General features: G+C 51.7%; 1 protein-coding gene across 1 annotated transcript; it reads right to left on the bottom strand.

The window, feature by feature from the left end:
* Positions 1-3,893: 3,893 nt before the first annotated feature.
* On the bottom strand, positions 3,894-16,808 carry LPXN (leupaxin). The gene is made up of 9 exons (XM_065402812.1): positions 16,725-16,808; positions 13,460-13,614; positions 13,053-13,108; positions 11,122-11,224; positions 10,422-10,604; positions 9,901-10,074; positions 9,676-9,757; positions 4,985-5,133; positions 3,894-4,625 (listed from the first exon to the last, which is right to left on the bottom strand). Exons 1-9 carry the CDS (start codon positions 16,735-16,737, stop codon positions 4,359-4,361), a joined length of 1,182 nt encoding a protein of 393 aa, XP_065258884.1. The 5' UTR covers positions 16,738-16,808; the 3' UTR covers positions 3,894-4,358.
* Positions 16,809-18,439: the final 1,631 nt, after the last annotated feature.

Here is an 18,439-nt window from a genome sequence, read left to right on the forward strand (position 1 = left end):
CCCCGTGACCTGTCCAGCAGCATTCCCATTAAAGATGCTCTTATATAATGTCATGCAGGTTGTCCCGGGGTGCTGATCTTGGTCCATCGACATGCATGATGAGTAATGCTCAATAATCTCAGAGGCTGAATGGGGTCCTTTCCCTATGTCACCAGGGGTGCTGTTTCTGTTGTGATGCTGAATGTTAGCCCTGGCTAACGACTTTTCATTGACTGCCACAGCAGCTACGCGTGGTGGGATCTGCCTTAGGAACACAGGGACAATGGAGATGCCCCCACCCCCTCCCCGTTATGTACATCTCCGTGGCGGTTGCTGCACGCTGCTTATTGTCCAATATTGGCGAAAGCACAGGGGAGCGTAGACAGCAGGCTACAGAAAGGGCATGTCTTTCCCTGCTAGTGGGGCAGCGAGCTTCAGCACTGCGGGCACTGTGATACAAGTCACACCCCACCTTCTACTGCGGCTTCCACCAGCTGTTTCCCCTTAGCTGGGAGCAGGAAGCAGATGCGAGGGTATCAGACTCCGCTGTGATGCCGATTAGCAAATGAGAAGCTCCTAGGAACTCTTCTCTCAAGATGATCTCTGAACAGCCCTGGGCTCACTGCCCTCATTTCAGTATGGCTGGCTGGGCCGGTGCCTTTATAGCCCAGATCGAGCTCCCCTGCAGCAATCAGCGAAGGAATGAACTAACAGCTTTTATTGTTTGCAGCACAGGACACCTAAAGGCCCCAGCTGCGATCCAGATCCCACTGTGCCAGGCGCTGCACAGATCCCCACCAAGGCTGGGGCCCCATTGCACTAGGTGCTGGACAGACCCGAACGGGGACCCCCATTATGCCAGACACTGCACAGACCCCCGTTGTGCCAGGTGCTGTGCAGACACATAGTACGAGGCTCTCCCTGCCCTGAAGAGCTTACAATCTAAACAGACCAAAGGGAAACTGAGGCAGGGGGCAATGCAACGACTTGCCCATGGTCACCCAGCAGGTCAGCAGCAGAGCTGGACTAGAACCCAGGTGTCTCATCTGCTGCCCCTATCAGAACTATACCTTCTAATTTGGCTCCCTCTCAGGCTGCCAAATCTCAAATCCAGCCCACGGGAGCTCAGGGCTGCCTGCAGGATTCCTCCTTGAGGCATGGTCACTTGTGCACGAACAGTGGATAACCGTGGAGCTGTGGGACCTGACCCAGAGAGGCACGCGCAGGGATTTGTGTTTGACTACACCTGCAGGGCAGCTAGGCAGTGTATACACATGGGCAGAGGCCCAGTGCTTATCGCCAGGCTGCTTCTGGCAGCACGGTCACAGCAGCTAGGATGGCACTCAGGGTACCCAGGGAAGGAGGGCTGGAGATGTAACAAATGACAGGGACTTTGTGTAGCTCCTAGAGGAGTTGACCACCCAGCTGTGGTGGCCACCAGCTTTGTCTCCCAGACCCTGTCATGGTGGGCCAAGGCCCATGCCCCCATCCCCAGCCCGAGCGCTCAATCCCTAATCTCATTAAAAGCCTGAACCATCCCTGCTGTGATGGAACCGCTCCTCTTCCCCAGAGCACCATCCCTTCCCCCACTGGAGGTTCTACTGCAGCCTAAGCAGTAAGCACTGTTCTCACGGAGGGAGGGTATGGGGCCCTGGTGCTGAGAAGCTGTAAGACCGGCAGGTGGCCTGTCCATAACCAGAATGGCCATTACCAGCCTTGCTCAGGATATTGGACCTACAGGTGTTCTTCTCTCTCCACAGCATGGTTAGTCCAACTGGGCAAGCCTAGATCTGGCCTGATTCTCCACTCCCAAGCCTTCTGCAAAGGAGGGCTGAGAAGACACCAGAGCAGAATGGCAACAAGGGGAGGCCCAGATCTTCAAAGGCATTTAGGTGCCTAACTCCCATGGGAGGATCTGGTGCCTAACTGCTTATGCAGGGGGCATGGCAAGTGGAGACGTGATTTTGGCTTCAATCTCCTTCCGCAGCTGTTGACTGCATTCTGCTAAATTACCATCAGCCGGAATGGATTAATCATGCCAGACCACAAACAGCACCTTCCAGGAGAGCAGCTAGCTGCAACAGTTGTTCTGAGGCATGCAAAGTGGCTAGCAGCAAGGAGGAGGCAGCCTTCTGTGGTTTGGTGCAGCAAGCACCAGCCGATAACACCTACCAAGGCATATCCTGTTTATATGAGCAGCATAGGCCTGTGGGATGGCAGCTGGCCAGTTTGTGCCTGTGAGAAAGATATAGTTACAGAGAACTCTGATACTCAGGGCAGTTACGACAGGCAGAAATTTTCCATCAACGTGAAAATTTGGGTTTTTAACTAGATTTCCCCCACCCCCAAAGGGTTTGCTCTCTTCACCATTTTTTGTCCAAAAACTTCCAATCCCCCAAATAATTTGATTCTGAAAAGCCGCTGTGGTGCCTCATGGGAGTCGTGGAGTGAGTATCTCATGCCACCATTCTCTGCAGGTTGGGCTCCCCAGTTGGACTTCATAGAATCATAGTTTAGGGTTGGAAGAGACCTCAGGAGGTCATCTAGTCCAACCCCCTGCTCAAAGCAGGACCTCAAAGCAGGACTTCATCTCCCATGATGCACCATGGCAACACAACTGCTAGGATGCAACCACCTCCCCTCACCAAGAGGGGAGATTGTGGAGATCTTGGGAGATGTAGTCCAACCAGGAGCCCAGCCTGTAGAAGAGGATGGGAGCAGGAGACACCCTGAACTACAGATCCCATGAGACACTGTGGCTTCACTGGGAGCAGGATGAGGTGTTCAGTTGGTGCTGGAGTCAAGCATTAACCTCTCCAAAGATGGAAAGACAATGATGGAAGAAGCTGACGGACCCTGTTTACTGTTTATTTTGGTAGATGGATGTTTTGTTTTAATATCCCCAAAAAGCTCACATGCAAGCCATACCTCTGTCTTTCCCTGTGTGGTGAACGTTATAACGCCATTCTATAAAGCCCTGGGGTGGTCTCATCTGATTACTGCGTGCAGCACTGGGCAACTCATCTCCAGAAGGATGTTGCCGAACTAGAGGGATTCAGAGAAGGGTGACAAGAATGATCAAGGGCCTGGAAACAATCTCTTATGAAGGGAGATTGAAAAGATGGGGATTGTTACTTTAATGAGGAGCCAGGTAAGAGGGGACTGGATGGAACTGTATAAAATAATGAATGGTTTGGAAAAGGCAGATTAACAAGAACAAAGGGACAGTCAGTGCAACTGAAAAGTGGGAAATTCGAAAGGGAAATACTTTTTCATACAATGAGGAATTAGACTGTGGAACTCAGTGCCACAGGAAGTCACTGATACCAAGAACATAATAAGATTCAAAAAGGGAGTGGATAACAAGAATATCCAGGGTTAGACTAATTCATGATTACAAAAATATTGCGGAACCCATTGGTTTAAGCCGATCGCTGACTATTAGAGAACAGAATGAAACCTAATGCAAGGGGCAGATTATCCCACATCTTCTACTGCCGTGTTCTTACATTTCCCTTTGCAGTCTCTAGTACTGCCAATGCCGGAGACAGGAGACTGGGCTGGATGGATGTGGGAGTCTGATCAGGTTGGGCTGTTCCTAGAGGAGCCCAAAATGGAAAAGTGGCTGTGATGGCACGGGAACAGAAAATAAAGAAGGACTTTGCTAATGAAAGGGACATGTCAGCTGCTGGAGGGACCCAGATCTTTACATGGAGCAATGAGCTTGTTCTATGTTAACCTGCTCCCCCAAAACCGAAAAGTGCTATCCCACCTCTTGACCCCACTGTGTTTGTTCTTTATCCTTATCGTTCCCCTCTGAGGTGAAATCCAGGGGTGCAGCTTTGGAAGTCTCAGAATCAATCCCTCCCCTCCCCCCACATCCCTGTCCAAACCGATATGCAGAACCAACCACAGAGAATGCCAAGATGTTTATTTCTGGGCAGCGCCCTCGTCCGGTTACATATACCAGAAGTATAGCGCAAAGGTGAGAACAGAGGAGCAGGTGACGTTGTGCATTGGAGGGGAGAGAAGCAGAGCACAGCCTGAAGGAGCAGAACGTCCAGGAAGGGATGATCAAGGGGTAGGGGTAGGTTCCTGGGAAGGAGACCGCAGTGGCTGTTGTTGGGGAGGGAACCCCCCCCCCCCCCCAAACATATTGGGCCAGACCTTCAGCTAATATTTACCAGCAAGGACATCAATGGAGCGCTATTGATTTAAACAATCAGTGGTTCAGGCCCGTTGAAGGAGGCTGCTCTTTGTTGACTCTGGCCTGTGGTCCCTCTCCCTGTATCTCAGACCCTGGCTAAGGATGCCAGAGGGGGCTGTCCCACAGAGCCAATTTCGGTACGTAGCCCCCTCCTCTTGGGCCAGCGCGGGAGTCACACGAAGAGCTTGCTGTAGCAGGCGTGGCAGTAGGCTTTGTCGCCATGGTCCTGGAAGGTGCCCTTCTGCAGCTGGCTCAGACAGAAGGCGCAGATGAAGTGCTCGGGGTGGAACCGGCGCCCCATGGCGCTGATGCAGCGCCCGGTGATGGGCTTCCCACAGCCGTGGCACACCGAGCCCTGGCGCTCGTGGAAGTGAAGCTCGCAGTAGGGGCGGCCGTCTAGCTCAAAGAAGGAGCCGGTGGTGAAGCTGCTGAAACAGTCCTGAGGGAGGGGGAGGGAGCATTGAGACCTCATCCCTAACTAAGCACCTCACCAACCTGCATTTGGTGTTCTGCCCCCTCACCCATCTGGCCCCCATATGGGCCCTGCTCCCTTGCCCATCCAGCCCCCATATGGGACCCAGTCCCCTCACCCATCTAGCCCCTGGCCCCTCTACCCTGGTGCTTCACGCAGCCATCCCCCATAAGGGAGCTGGGATCACACTCAGCTGCTACAGAGGTTCTTAGTGCTCCATAGGGAAGAACCTCCTGACCCTCACCTGGCCATGCCCTGCATCACCTTCCTGAAGATGAAAGCCCAGGTGTCCCTCCAGCCCCCTGTGTGGGACTCCGCACACTCACCCCACACACAAAGCACTCGGGGTGCCAGACGCCCTGGAGTGCGGACAGGTAGTTCTCCATCACGGGCCGCTCACAGGCTCTGCATTTAGGAGAGAACATGGCCAGGAAGTCCTTCTGGCAGTATGGCTTCCCGTTCTTCTCATGGAAACCTGCGGAGGCCAGCAGGGAGAAGACATCCATGAAGTGCACCTGAATCCCATGGGAGGACACAGAGAGGGACCCTTCCTGCCAAGCTCCAAACCTACCCCAGGGAGCCGGAGAATTTACCCGAGTTACACTGCCCACTCTGATTCATGCTGGGCCTGGGCAACAAACACTGCGCAGGGATATTCCCCTTTCAGATGCAAATATCTCACAGCCACACTCCTGCTTTCCTTCTCATTTGCTCCCTGTTGCCAAACTCGGGAATTACAGGGAGAGATGGTGCCACAAGTACTCCTGTTATTTTCACTAGTTCCTATGGCCCAGATTTTCAAAGGCATTTAGACATTGCTGTCCTCAGTGTTGTGACAACTAACTGATTTAGGAGCCTAAGTCACAGAAAGTGCCTAAATCCCTTTTGAAAATGAGATTTTAGCTCCTAAATCAGTCAGGCATTGCAATGTTATGGAGCTAATGTGAGGGGGAAAGGAGTCCAGGAAAGCTGGCTGTATTTTAAAGAAGCCTTATTGAGAGCACAGGAACAAACCATCCCGATATGTAGAAAGAATAGCAAATATGGCAGCGACCAGCTTGGCTTAACAGTGAAATCTTCGGTGAGCTTAAGCACAAAAGGGAAGCTTACAAGAAGTGGACACATGGATAGATGACTAGGGAGGAGTATAAAAATATTGTTAGAGCATGCAGGGGTGTAATCAGGAAGGCCAAGGCACAATTGGAGTTGCAGCTAGCAAGGGATGTGAAGGGTAACAAGAAGGGTTTCTACAGGTATGTTAGCAACAAGAAAAAGGTCAGGGAAAGTGTGGGACCCTTAATGAATGGGGGAGGCAACCTAGTGACAGATGATGTGGAAAAAGCTAAAGTACTCAATGCTTTTTTTGCTTCAGTCTTCACAGACAAGGTCAGCTCCCAGACTGCTGTCCTGGGCAACACAGCATGGGGAGGAGGTGAGCAGCCCTCAGTGGCGAAAGAACAGGTTAAGAACTATTTAGAAAAGCTGGACATGCACAAGTCCATGGGTCCGGATCTAATGCGTCCGAGGGTGCTGAGGGAATTGGCTGATGTGATTGCAGAGCCATTGGCCATTATCTTTGAAAACTTGTGGCGATTGGGGGAGGTCCCAGACAATTGGAAAAGGGCAAATATAGTGCCCATCTTTAAAAAAGGGAAGGAGAACCTGGGGAACTACAGACCGGTCAGCCTCACCTCAGTCCCTGGAAAAATCATGGAGCAGGTCCTCAAGGAAACCATTTTGAAGCACTTGGAGGAGAGGAAGGTGATCAGGAACAGTCAACATGGATTCACCAAGGGCAAGTCATGCCTGACCAACCTGATTGCCTTCTATGATGAGATAACTGGCTCTGTGGATATGGGGAAAGCAGTGGACGTGATATACCTTGACTTTAGCAAAGCTTTTGTTATGGTCTCCCACAGTATTCTTGCCAGCAAGTTAAAAAAGTGTGGATTGGATGAATGGACTCCATGTCTAGCTGGCAGCCAGTATCAAGCGGAGTGCCCCAAGGGTCGGTCCTGGGGCCGGTTTTGTTCAATATCTTCATTAATGATCTGGAGGATGGCGTGGACTGCACTCTCAGCAAGTTCAGAGATGACACTAAGCTGGGGGGAGAGGTAGAGACACTGGAGGGTAGGGATAGGGTCCAGAATGACCTAGACAAATTGGAGGATTGGGCCAAAAGAAATCTGATGAGGTTCAACAAGGACAAGTGCAGAGTCCTGCACTTAGGATGGAAGACTCCCATGCACCACTACAGGCTAAGCAGCAATTCTGCAGAAAAGGACCTCGTGATTACAATGGATGAGAAGCTGGATTTGAGTCAGCAGTGTGCTCTTGTTGTCAAGAAGGCTAATGGCATATTGGGCTGCATGAGTAGGAGCATTGCCAGCAGATCGAGGGAAGTGATTATTCCCCTCTATTCGGCACTGGTGCGGCCACACCTGGAGTATTGTGTCCAGTTTTGGGCCCCCCACTACAGAAAGGATGTGGACAAATTGGAGAGAGTCCAGCAGAGGGCAACGAAAATTATCAGGGGGGTTGGGGCACATGACTTACGAGGAGAGGCTGAGAGAACTGGGCTTGTTTAGTCTGCAGAAGAGTAAGGGGAGATTTGATAGCAGCCTTCAACTACCTGAAGGGGGGTTCCAAAGAGGATGGAGCTCGGCTGTTCTCAGTGGTGGCAGATGACAGAACAAGGAGCAATGGTCTCAAGTTGCAGTGGGGGAGATCTAGGTTGGATATTAGGAAACACTATTTCACTAGGAGGGTGGTGAAGCACTGGAATGGGTTACCTAGGGAGGTGGTGGAATCTCCATCCTTAGAGGTTTTTAAGGTCAGGCTTGACAAAGCCCTGGCTGGGATAATTTAGTTGAGATTAGGTCCTGCTTTGAGCAGTGGGTTGGACTAGATGACCTCCTAAGGTCTCTTCCAACCACAATCTTCTATGATTCTATGAACGCTGAGCACAGCAATGCCTGAAATACCTTTACAAATCTTAGCCCATTGGATGTTGCTTTATGACTTTCCCAGTCGTTGCTGAGAACTCTCTCAGATAATTGCCCTGCCTTGCAGAGAAAGGCTGGGTTTGTGCTTACAGCCTTTCACTGGGCCCTCAAATTTGGATCCAGTGCCCAGCTCTGTCACAGACTCCCTGTGTGACCTTGACAAGCCACTTCTCTATGGACCTGAGTTCCCCTTCTATAAAATGAAGATAACAATCCTTCCATTCTCCCAACCTTCGTCTTGTCTACTTAGTCGAGAAGCTCTTTAGGGCCAGGACTTTCTCTCACCGTGTCCATGCAGTGCCCAACGCAATGGAGCCCTGATCTCAGCTAGGGCAGGGCCTGTCTCTCGCTGTGTGTCTGGGCAGCGCCTGGCACAATGGGGTCCTGATCTCAGCTGGTGCAGGGCCTGTCTCTCCCTGTGTGTCTGGGCAGCATCTGGCACGATGGGGCGCTGATCTCAGCTGGGGAAGGACCTGTCTCTCGCTGTGTGTCTGTGCAGTGCCTGGCACAACGGGGCCCTGATCTCAGCTGGGACAGGGCCTGTCTCTCGACGTGTGTCTGGGCAGTGCCTGGCACAACGGAGTCCTGATCTCAGCTGGAGTCTCTAGGTGTTACCATAATAATAAATAATAGTAAAGGCAGAAGATGGATTCCTAGAACAAGCCAGACATCCCTAAAAGCAGGAATTCAAATTCAACCCATCAGTCAATGAGCTGAGTTAGATCATTTCATGACAACGGAGTGTGCTACAAGAGATGGGTACAGGCAGAACTGGCTGCCACCTGTAGGGACTGAGCTGGGATAAGGCAAGATCACTGTGCCAGGAATAGGATTGGGATCATGGAAGAGGTCCGAGTTAGGATCATGGCCCCATTGTACTGGGCATTGTACAATACTGTGCGCAGTACCTGCTCCGGTGAATAAGCAGCCTATCGCTAGCCAAACTCCTCAAACTTAGCACTAACAAGAAGTCACTGATGTGGGGAGAGAGGTCCTCTGGAGAACAAAGACAGGATGCAGGAGGGGACAAAGAAAGAACCAGCCCCAAGAGGAGCTGGGGCTTGAACTCATCAGTTAAACTTTCCACAACACCGCTGTAATTAGCAGCGTGGGAATGAGCAAGTGGGAATGAGCGAGGCCCTCGGCACCGGCTCTCTCTCAGGTGCCAATTACTGAGCAGGGCTGGTGGGAGCACAGCCGCTGAGCGCCTACCTAGAAAACCAATCCCTTGGCAGGAACCGAGTGTTTTTGCTCTGGCCACCTGGGGAAATTAACGAGCATCTACCACTGGCACCACAGCAAGCAAGCAATTAACACACATGCACACTGCAGGGGGAGGGAGATGGGGCCTTAAAGGGGAACTGATGGCAAAATGTATGGATGGACAGCTGCTGCTGTGGGGATTTCGTGCCACTGGCTGGGCTGTGAGCAAGTGGTCACCGGGGTTGTTACAGGTTCCGCTGTGCCACCATGACACAGTTAAACAATGTCTGTGTGACACCTATGGGAAATGGTAACCAGCACTCCACACTGGTGCTAACGGCCGGAGCTCTGGCCCCAAAGTCTGCATCCCGTAGGGCCTCAGAGGGAGGGAATCTACTCATATGACTAAGCACTTTAGCAGCGAGTGTCCAGCGAAATGACTGCTCCCTTCCAGAACTGTCCCTGATCTGTTCACCTGGCAGAATCACGACTCATGACCGGAGGCCCAGGGTTGGAATAGCAGGAGGCGGGAGGGTGGGGAACCCAAGTAAGGAATATGGGGAACTGGCAGAGGTGTAGGAGGAAGCCTAGAGCTAAGATAGCAGGCGGTTGCAGTCGGGCTTGAGGGGCATGGGCAGAGCAGGGGCGGGGATAACAGGGGCCTGCGGGTCAGGATTGAGGGCATAAGCAAAGCTTTCGGGGGGAGGCCAGGGCTGGAATAGCAGTTGGACTGTGGGTCAAGACAGAGGCCTAGATCCCCATGGAATCCCAACTTTCTACGTATGGCAGGAGAAGAGCAGGGGACGCACCATCATTGCTGAACACCTTCCCACAGTGAGCACAGAAGAAGTGCTCCGGGTGCCAAGTCTTGTCCATGGCCGTCAGGACTTTCTGCAAAGAGAATGAGGTGACTGGGGTGTGCGCTATGGGCAGAGAGCTGCGAGGGGCGAGAAAAAGCAGCCTCCTGGCTAATCCAACCAGGAACCTCCCCTGGCAGGAGTTCGAACCAGGAGGGCAGAGCCAGCTCTATTTACCTCCAGGATGGGCGCGGCACAGTAGGCACAGCGGGGGGAGAAAAGCTGGTGATAATCCTCCCCGCAGTACGCCAGTCCGCCTCGCTCGTAGAAAGCGGTGGAGCCGATCTCCTGTCCACACTGGGTGCAGGTGAAGTGCTCGGGATGCCACGTCTTCCCCAGAGCAGTGATCATCTAGAGACAGGACAAAACCCAGGAAGTCTTTGCCCAGAGAATCTCCGCCACTGAGCCCATCGGTACACGGGGGACCCAGCAGTCTGGGGAAGCCATGATAGGAATAGGGACCCTCGCATGGTCCTAGAGGTGGTGGCTGAGACAGCAGGAGACTCAGCTGTTATAGGACTTTTTTTGGGGAAAGAGATCCCCTCCCCTAAAGGAGGGACTGGGGGAAACATACTGTCCGACCAAGCAGATCTTATAGCTCTGAACAATCAAGAGTGGAAGGATCCAACCCCGGTGAGACAGAGGGACACGCAGAGAGACGGACAGACAGCCGCAGGCTCCATGCCATCCCCTCTCACCTTTCCAGCGATGGGTTTGCGGCAGGAAGCACAGTCGCCCTTAGGCACGGCAGTGATGCCGAGGTCCTGCAGCTCTTGCGTCAGGTCCCCCAGCATGCTCTCAAGGGTGCTGCCGGTACTTGGCCCCACTGCTGATGGCCCCTTGGCACGTTCCGGCTCCGCGGCAGAACCCACCGCTGAGATCTGCCACAAAGGAGGAGACGAGGCCGTGAGAATGTTCAGCTTCATGTTCCTGCCAGGAGCTGTGCCCTACAGCTCCCGCCTTTTCCCCTCACCTAGGGAGCTGTTTCTACTGCACATGGGACCCCCCAACGCCAGGCTTTGCCATTGCCGGCTGGAACGCGGGACAGGGGCAATACCAGGTTGTCAATGGCACCAATGGCGCCATAGTGCTGGGCCCACACTCAGAAGGGGCCCCGGCGCCCAGACCATGGCCCTGCTCCCCCACTCCACCTGCGTGCCGCCCCGAGGCCCCGGCCCCACTTAGTCTCTTCCCCCGCGAAGGCCCCGCCCGACACTTGCTCCTCTCCACCCCTTCCCGCCCCGTGCAAGTGGTGGGCAGGACCTCAGGGGACGAGGCTTGAGCGGGGGTGTGGTCTCAGGGCAGAGCAGGCGCAGAGTGGGAGGGTGAGGCCATGAAGCTTTGCGAAGTGGTGCCCCTGGTTCTTCTGGAGGAGGGGGTTGCGTGGCCAGGACTCACCTTGGACTGCATCTGGCCCAAATGGGATAAGAGCTCATCCAGTTGTTGAGCAGCCGTCGGGGGAGGAGGGGAAGGAAGCGACAGCTGCGGAGTTGGAACCTCACTGCGGGGGGAAGAGAGACATCCGTGTCAAAGAGAGTAGGTCACGGCTTCAACCCCACCATGAGCCTCCTTTACCCAGCTCCCAGCAGCCAGACCCTCCCTGCCACCACCAGGCCACAGGAACACCAAAGTGTTCACTGGAAGCACAGTGCCCACCCCAGTGAGCATGGAAGTAGAGCAGGGTGTGAGGGACACCCCTAAAGAAGGGAAACAAACGCATCTCCCCATCATCAGTGATCGTCTGACCTCCAGAGCAGATGCTGGGTGTTCCTGTTCAGGAACAGAATTAAGATAAACTGAATTAAGGGCACTTTAATTCTGAACGAGAGCATCCACACCGGGGTTTAATGAGGTTTAACTAACCCCCTTTAAAAGGTCATTTAGATGAGCTTTCCTGAGTGTCCCCATGTAGACAGGCACTAAATACAGTCAGGGACTTGTGAGTGGAGGGCAGGACAGGTGGGGATATATCTGGGGAGGGAGCTGTGGAGTTTAGGGAAGGCTTCCCCCAATAGCCAGTCAGCAAGCAATGGCCCACTGAACTAGTAGCAGGGAGGGAGGGGTGGAGTCAGTTCTGGGTGCTTGGAGGGGGAGGAGTATAACCAGCAAGTAGTGGAGGAGGAAGGAGAGGAAAGGATTAGTAACTGGGGAGAGGGTCAGTGGAGAGGTGTGGGGGGGTATTCTACCCAGGTACCACCCCCTTAGCCAAGTCATGCCCATACACCTAGATACCACCCCCTTAGCCAAGCCACTCCCACACACCCAGGTACCATCCCCTTAGCCAAGCCACTCTCACACACCCAGGTACCATCTCCTTAGCCAAGGCACACCCACACACCCATGTACCATCCTCTTAGCCAAGCCACACCCACACACCCAGATACCACCCCCTTACCAATCTAGAGACCATCCCCTTACCCAACCTGGCCTACAGACTCCCCAGCCCCTTAACCAAACCCCTCTCACACCCCAAGTACCACCCACAGACTTCCAGTAGCTGGATATTTCTTGTACAACGGTCAGCAATGACTTAAAGAACAATGTGATATTTAAATCATTACTAAGCTCCTGATTCAACTATTTTAATCAAAGAGTGCAAGGCCTTCAAGCTAGAGGCCTTTTTGCCATGTGTACAGCAGTTAGCGCAATGGGGTGATCCTGATTGAAGCCTCTGCTACCCCAATACAAATAAATAATTAACCCACTAGTACAGCTCCCTCCTAGCCCATCCTGTGGGCTTCACACCGGGCACCACAGGGAGCCGAGGAGGCTTGGGCACACAGGTACCAACTGGTAGCTTGGTTCAGTTTTGCTGCTCTGTGGTCACTACTACCAGTCCACTGGTTGTAAGCAGAGGTTGTGGATTCTCTCCACTTTCTGTGGGGGGTGTTAAGCCTGTTGATTTGCATAATGGCGGATCCACTGGTAACTCCTCTGCACCACCGTGTCACCAAACCCCTCCTCCACGCTGGCAGTTCTGCCATGTTTAGACCCGTCTATGCCCTGGAATGGGGCATCATTCGGTGTGTCCCCCTGCCTGCCTGCAGACTCAGCCCTGAATTGGGTCCTGTTCAGACTGAGATGGGCACAACCAGAAGGGTTGGAAACTTCTTTTTGACCCATGCTTAGACACTGCAGAAACTGACGAGGCCACCAGAGAAGGGCTGGTATGGGCAGTACCACTGCAAATCGGCTCTGTCCGGCCGTGGCAGGGGAGCAGGGTGGGTTACTTTTTCATTAAGCATCATGGGGGAGCAGTGGTGAGGAGATACAGGTGGGTGTCCTGGAAGGATCAATAAAACAGCTTTCCCCCCTGATACAGCATTTACCTGTAGACATTTTTGTCATCTGATTCCTGGAGCCGAGTATTTAATGCAGGCTGTACCTGGAAACACAAAGAGCAAGGGATATACAAATAAAGCAGCCCCTTTCCCTACACCCAGTCCAGTTATACTGTATTTCCAGATCCTGCCTCACTGTGAACATGGCTAATTAAGGAGAATTAGTGGTTAACTGATCATCTGGAAATCCCTCCTCCACTCTGGGCATTCTCCTAAATTATAGGCAGGAGGGGCTGGATGGGCCCGTAACATCTCTAGGGCACAGATGCAACTGTCTGCATGGGACAACCTTCATGTGCTGAGTTCTGCAGGGTCTCAGCCTTCCTGTTGTAGAGGATGGATTTCTGCCGGGTACTTTGTGTGTAGGCAGCCCTTGCAGGCACTGATGGGAATACCTTACGGGTCCCTGAGGCGACTAGCTTCTCGTTCTGGACAGTGCCTGTCTCGGGCACTGCTGCGGCTGGTCTCTGCTCACTGGAGCTGTGTGTCAGAAGGCAATAGCCCCCTTTGGGCTCCTTAGAGCTTTGTTCCAGTTCTTCCAGCAAAGCATCTGAACAAAAAAAACCAGTGAGAGACAAACAATATAAACTGTGCCCTCCACACCGGACACATAACACTTCCCCCAGCGTTCTCCCCCCAGCGCTCTCTCCCGGCACCAGCACCTGGGCCCCAACCTGCCGCAGGAGGGGTGCCCCTCCCCCGGACCCAACTCAGCCTGTGGCCTCGACCTGCTGTGGCTGGAGTAGCCTGGCCCCAGGCATGGCCGGCCTGCTCCAACCGCACTTGGGTCTAGGCTGCTCCAGGGTCAGGCCGCGCTGCGCCACACCAGCCGCGCCTGGGGCCAGGCCGCTCTGGCCGTGTCAGGTCCAGGGCCGGGCTAAGTGGGGGCCAGGGGAGTCCCCGGGTGGGTGGCGCTAAATAGGTTGCTGCACAGCCGCGCGGCTTACAGGGAATTTAGCTATAGACCATGAGCAAGTCTCCTCCTAACCATCTCTTGGATAAGCTAATTTGATTGAGCTTCTTAAGTCTTTCATTAAGGTTTTCCAGACCTTGAATCATTCTTCTCTCTCTCTTCTGATGCTGTGTCTGCCACAACACCCATAAGCATCACCCAACATTTAGGTTGGTGTTTGCCAGAGAGCCTAAGGATGTTCGGCACCCAGCTGCCACTGAAAGTGAATGTGAGTCTGGCACCTGAAACCCTAAGGGTCCTTTGGAAATCCCAGCCTAAAATACCTAGGTTGAGGGGCAACCCGAGAAAGTAGATATTACTGATGTATTGATGTAGACAGTCAGCTAAATGATCTTACTATCAAAATGTACACAACAAATTGCATGTATTCCACTGCCTCTCTTTTCCCTATCCTGTGTGTATGTTATGCAAGAGGGTGTCAATGGCAGCCATAAATCATAGACCAGGTTGAGGCTGATGGCTGTGTTCATCACCCTTCATTCAGGCTAGATGGAAGGAGCAATTAAGGCCTTTCTATGTAGTGATAGTGGGAAACAGTAGAAGCCACCATCCAAGGCTGCAGGAAAAGGCTTGAGCCAGAACTAAGTTAGGGAGAAAGAAAATGGTTTCCCTGGGACTGACTGAAAACAAAAGGACCAGGGAATTGTTTGGCAAGCTGTGTGTGTGAGCGAGAGAAGAGAGGAAATAAGCGAGAGAAGCCATCATGAACATAGCCCTGGGAGGAAGGCAAAAGACAGCGCTTGTTTGGAGTACTCCCTGGAAATGTAGACTTGGATTTCTGAGCTAGGAAACAGTTTCTCATTGTTGTTTTTCTATAGTGTGCAGGGAAATGGGACTTTGTGTCCATTCTATGTAAATGAACAGGATTGCACCAAACAACAGACCTGATTCACAGCTCTGATTTCTCATCCTAACGGAAACAAGTCAGCAAGGCCCGGAATATTGGTTAAACGTTTGGGCCAAAGAGGTAGCATGTGTCCTTTTTCTCCTTAGCTGGTAAGATCTTTGGAGCAGGGACCAATGTTTTGTTTATACCAGGGCTAGCACAACGGGGCCTCCTTTTCAAGTCTGTGGTTTCTCAGTACTCCTGCAATAACAAGACAGCCAGTCTTGTGGCTAAGGTACCAGCTTATAGTTCAGGACACGTGGGTTTGATTCCCAGCACTACCACCATCTGGTGTGACCTTAAAGAAGTCACCTTACCTTCCTGTCACTTTTCTTTATATTGGGCATACAGCTAGAGGCCCCAATCAGGGAAACGTTGTGCTAGATACTGAACACTCAGATAATGAAAAGACTCAAGATGCTTTCAGTCAAGACATCTGGTGGATATAGCCAACAGGTGGCGCATGTGCTGACCCAGGATCTTCTGCCACTGGCCCACTGGATGACCTTTGGCAAGTCACTTTCCCTCTCTATGCCTCACTTTCTCCATCTTTAAAATGGGGGAAATTATACTGCTTGCCATCATAAATCATTTTGATATCTACTGATGAGAACTGAGATAGACAAGTTTGGTATTATTATTGCGATCAGTGTAATAAGCAGCAGTCACAGCACACCAGCTGTGTGTCAATTGTTTCTTAGGCATCGCGGCAGGAGATTACTCGAATACTACAGTGATGGGAGTCAAATAAGGACTCAGAGAGATAGTTAAACCCATCAGACTGCTGGGTTGTGCAAAGCCAATAAGACCGATCTTCCTAATCTGGAAACAGGCCCCGGGTGCTGAGCAGGCACTTCTGAAACATTGCTACTGCCAGGCTGGATCAGACCGGACAACCATCTAGGCCAGCACCAGGCCCTTAACAGGAAGGTGTAAGAAACTTCTTAATCCGTAGTGGTTAGAGGCTGGCCTAAATACTGAAGCATGAGGTTTAATATCGCTTCCAAAAATGTATGCAAGCACCATTATAAGCAGAACATCCAGTTATCGATCTGTGTCCAATCCCTTTTTGATTCCTGCTAAGTTCTTGGCCTCACTTACATCTTGTGGCAAGGAGTTCCACAGTCTGCGTGGGAAAAGATTTTCTTGTAACCATTTTGAACTTGCCACCTTTTAAATTTCACTCACTGTCCCCTTGTCCTTCCATGAGTCGGGGGGGGGGAGGGGCAGAAACCCCGCCCAACAGAGCCTCTGAATCATCACCTCCCGCCCTTTTCTTTCCATCTGTGTGATGACCGTCCCCTGTTGAGGTTAGCAACCCTCCACACCAGTCTCTCTATCTCATTATCACGTACTCTTGATACATCATTATCAGACATTTCCCTCTCAGTCATCACCCAGCCTTTGGTATCACACCTCCATCTCCAGTTAGCCTTTGCTAACTCTCTGCATTTCCTGAAACACAGTAGCAACTGTTAGTTCCAGACTCTGGTGCAGTCTGCCCTCCTCTCCAATGCCCTTAGTAGCACACAACTTCATTGTAACCACCCTCCAGGCACCGCTTTAACTGGGAAGAGAGGGGTCATGCTGCAAAGGGTATATTAGAGTCACAGCCCCTTCTATTTCGTCTTCTAAATTTACAATTCAGGGAAGGAACAAAGAGTAGAAGAGAAGATGAAAGACAGAAATCCTCATGCCCTCCTGGTAGCCTGGATGCTGTGGTGTCAGTATCAAACCCAATTTGGGGGCCTAACTCAAGAGTCCACTCCTTGCTCTTCCATTGGAAGGGAGATGCACTTACCCAAGTCGTCCATTGCACAGAGCCCTCTCTCCCCTTTGCTCCAAGGAGGAGAGCCAAGATGTGTCTGGTGGCACGATCACAGGGGAAATGAGCGAGAAGAACTTTCAGTTCCTCTCTTCAGCCGCACTTCCTCTCTTTAGAGGCCGGGGACTTTTTTCGTGGGTCACATGTTTCAACTAAAGCATGATGAACTCAAATCACTGAAAGAACAGGAGTCCTTGTGGCACCTTAGAGACTAACAAATTTATTTGAGCATAAGCTTTCGTGGGCTACATCCCACTTCTTCGGATGCATCCGAAGAAGTGGGATGTAGCCCATGAAAGCTTATGCTCAAATAAATTTGTTAGTCTCTAAGGTGCCACAAGGACTCCTGTTCTTTTTGCGGATACAGACTAACACGGCTGCTACTCTGAAACCTGTCAAATCACTGAGAAGGGAAAGCGGGGAGGACTGGCCCAGGTAGAGTCTTACAGATCTACCACAAAGGTAATCCGGGTGCTTTCTTCCATGTGTTCAGGGCACTCTGCTGACCCTGCGTCCAGGAAAGCAATTGTACACAGTGACTCTATCTCTGAACCCATTCTGGTGGGAGTTAATGGGTGAAAAACCCCGATGTCTGTTGAAAGCTAGCAAAGATCCATTATTGATGGGGATTGTAAATTGCTCAAGAAACCACCCTATAATGTTAATATCTTTATCTGTTACCATTTTGTCCCAAGCCTGCCCTTTCTGGGGAAATGTGTGAGGACGTGATCATATGCTTTCCAGCTTATGGCTGCTCCCACTGATTAGCCAAAGGCCTTGGCTTAAGAACAGGGCCTCAGACTGTCACAGTGAGAGAAGGTCCTTACACAGGCAGACAGTGATTTTGATTCTTTCTTTTATACCTCTATAACTAGCTAAATGATAAACATGTACCTAAATTCTTAAAGTATAGGCCTTTACAGACAGGCCTGAATATCTGTATCCTAACACTCCATCCCCCCCCCCCCTTTTTTTTCCCTTTTAAAATCCTCCTGCCCAGGTATCCCTGGAAAAGCATAGGACATATGGCGACACACTTCCTGATAGGGCCAGGCATCAAGGTGGAAGTTGTCAATATTCCATCTGTCCCACTGCCCCTTGCGTAGTACCGTGCCCTGCATCTTCTCTTGTATGGGCATACCACACCTATTCCAATTAGCGTTCCAGACTTCCCATTATAGTGGGCCCAAGAAGGTTGGGTCCGGGTTGTCTAGTACACTCGGGGGGGGGGCTTACTACATTACTTATAGGTTATAATTAGTGGTTGTTCTCTAGGGGGTTGTGCCCCCCTTGATCGTTTCCATATGCAACATAACACAAATACAGTTAACAATACACCAGCTGCTATGATAATCCACAGCAACGCCGAGAGTCCTGACCACTGCAGTATGGTCCAACATCCTGGCCACCACCAAAAACACTGCTCCTCCTCCTTTGATAGGGTTAAAATTTTGTCAGTGCCATCCTGTAGTGTATTGTGTGTCCAACAGTTGACGCTTGCAGCAAATTGCTCTTCTGATCTTTGTGTACTCTTGTCCATTTTGCGTGTCCATCGAATATCCACAGTGAAATTTGGTATTGTCCAAACCAATTCAACTACTTGGTACGGCATGGGGTAGTAGGTTCGATTGTTTACAATGAGTAAGTCCACTGATCCATTGGTGCACCAAAGTTCAGGTGGCAGTGTATAG

This window comes from Emys orbicularis, chromosome 4, assembly GCF_028017835.1.
Source record: "Emys orbicularis isolate rEmyOrb1 chromosome 4, rEmyOrb1.hap1, whole genome shotgun sequence".
NCBI lineage: Eukaryota > Metazoa > Chordata > Testudines > Emydidae > Emys > Emys orbicularis.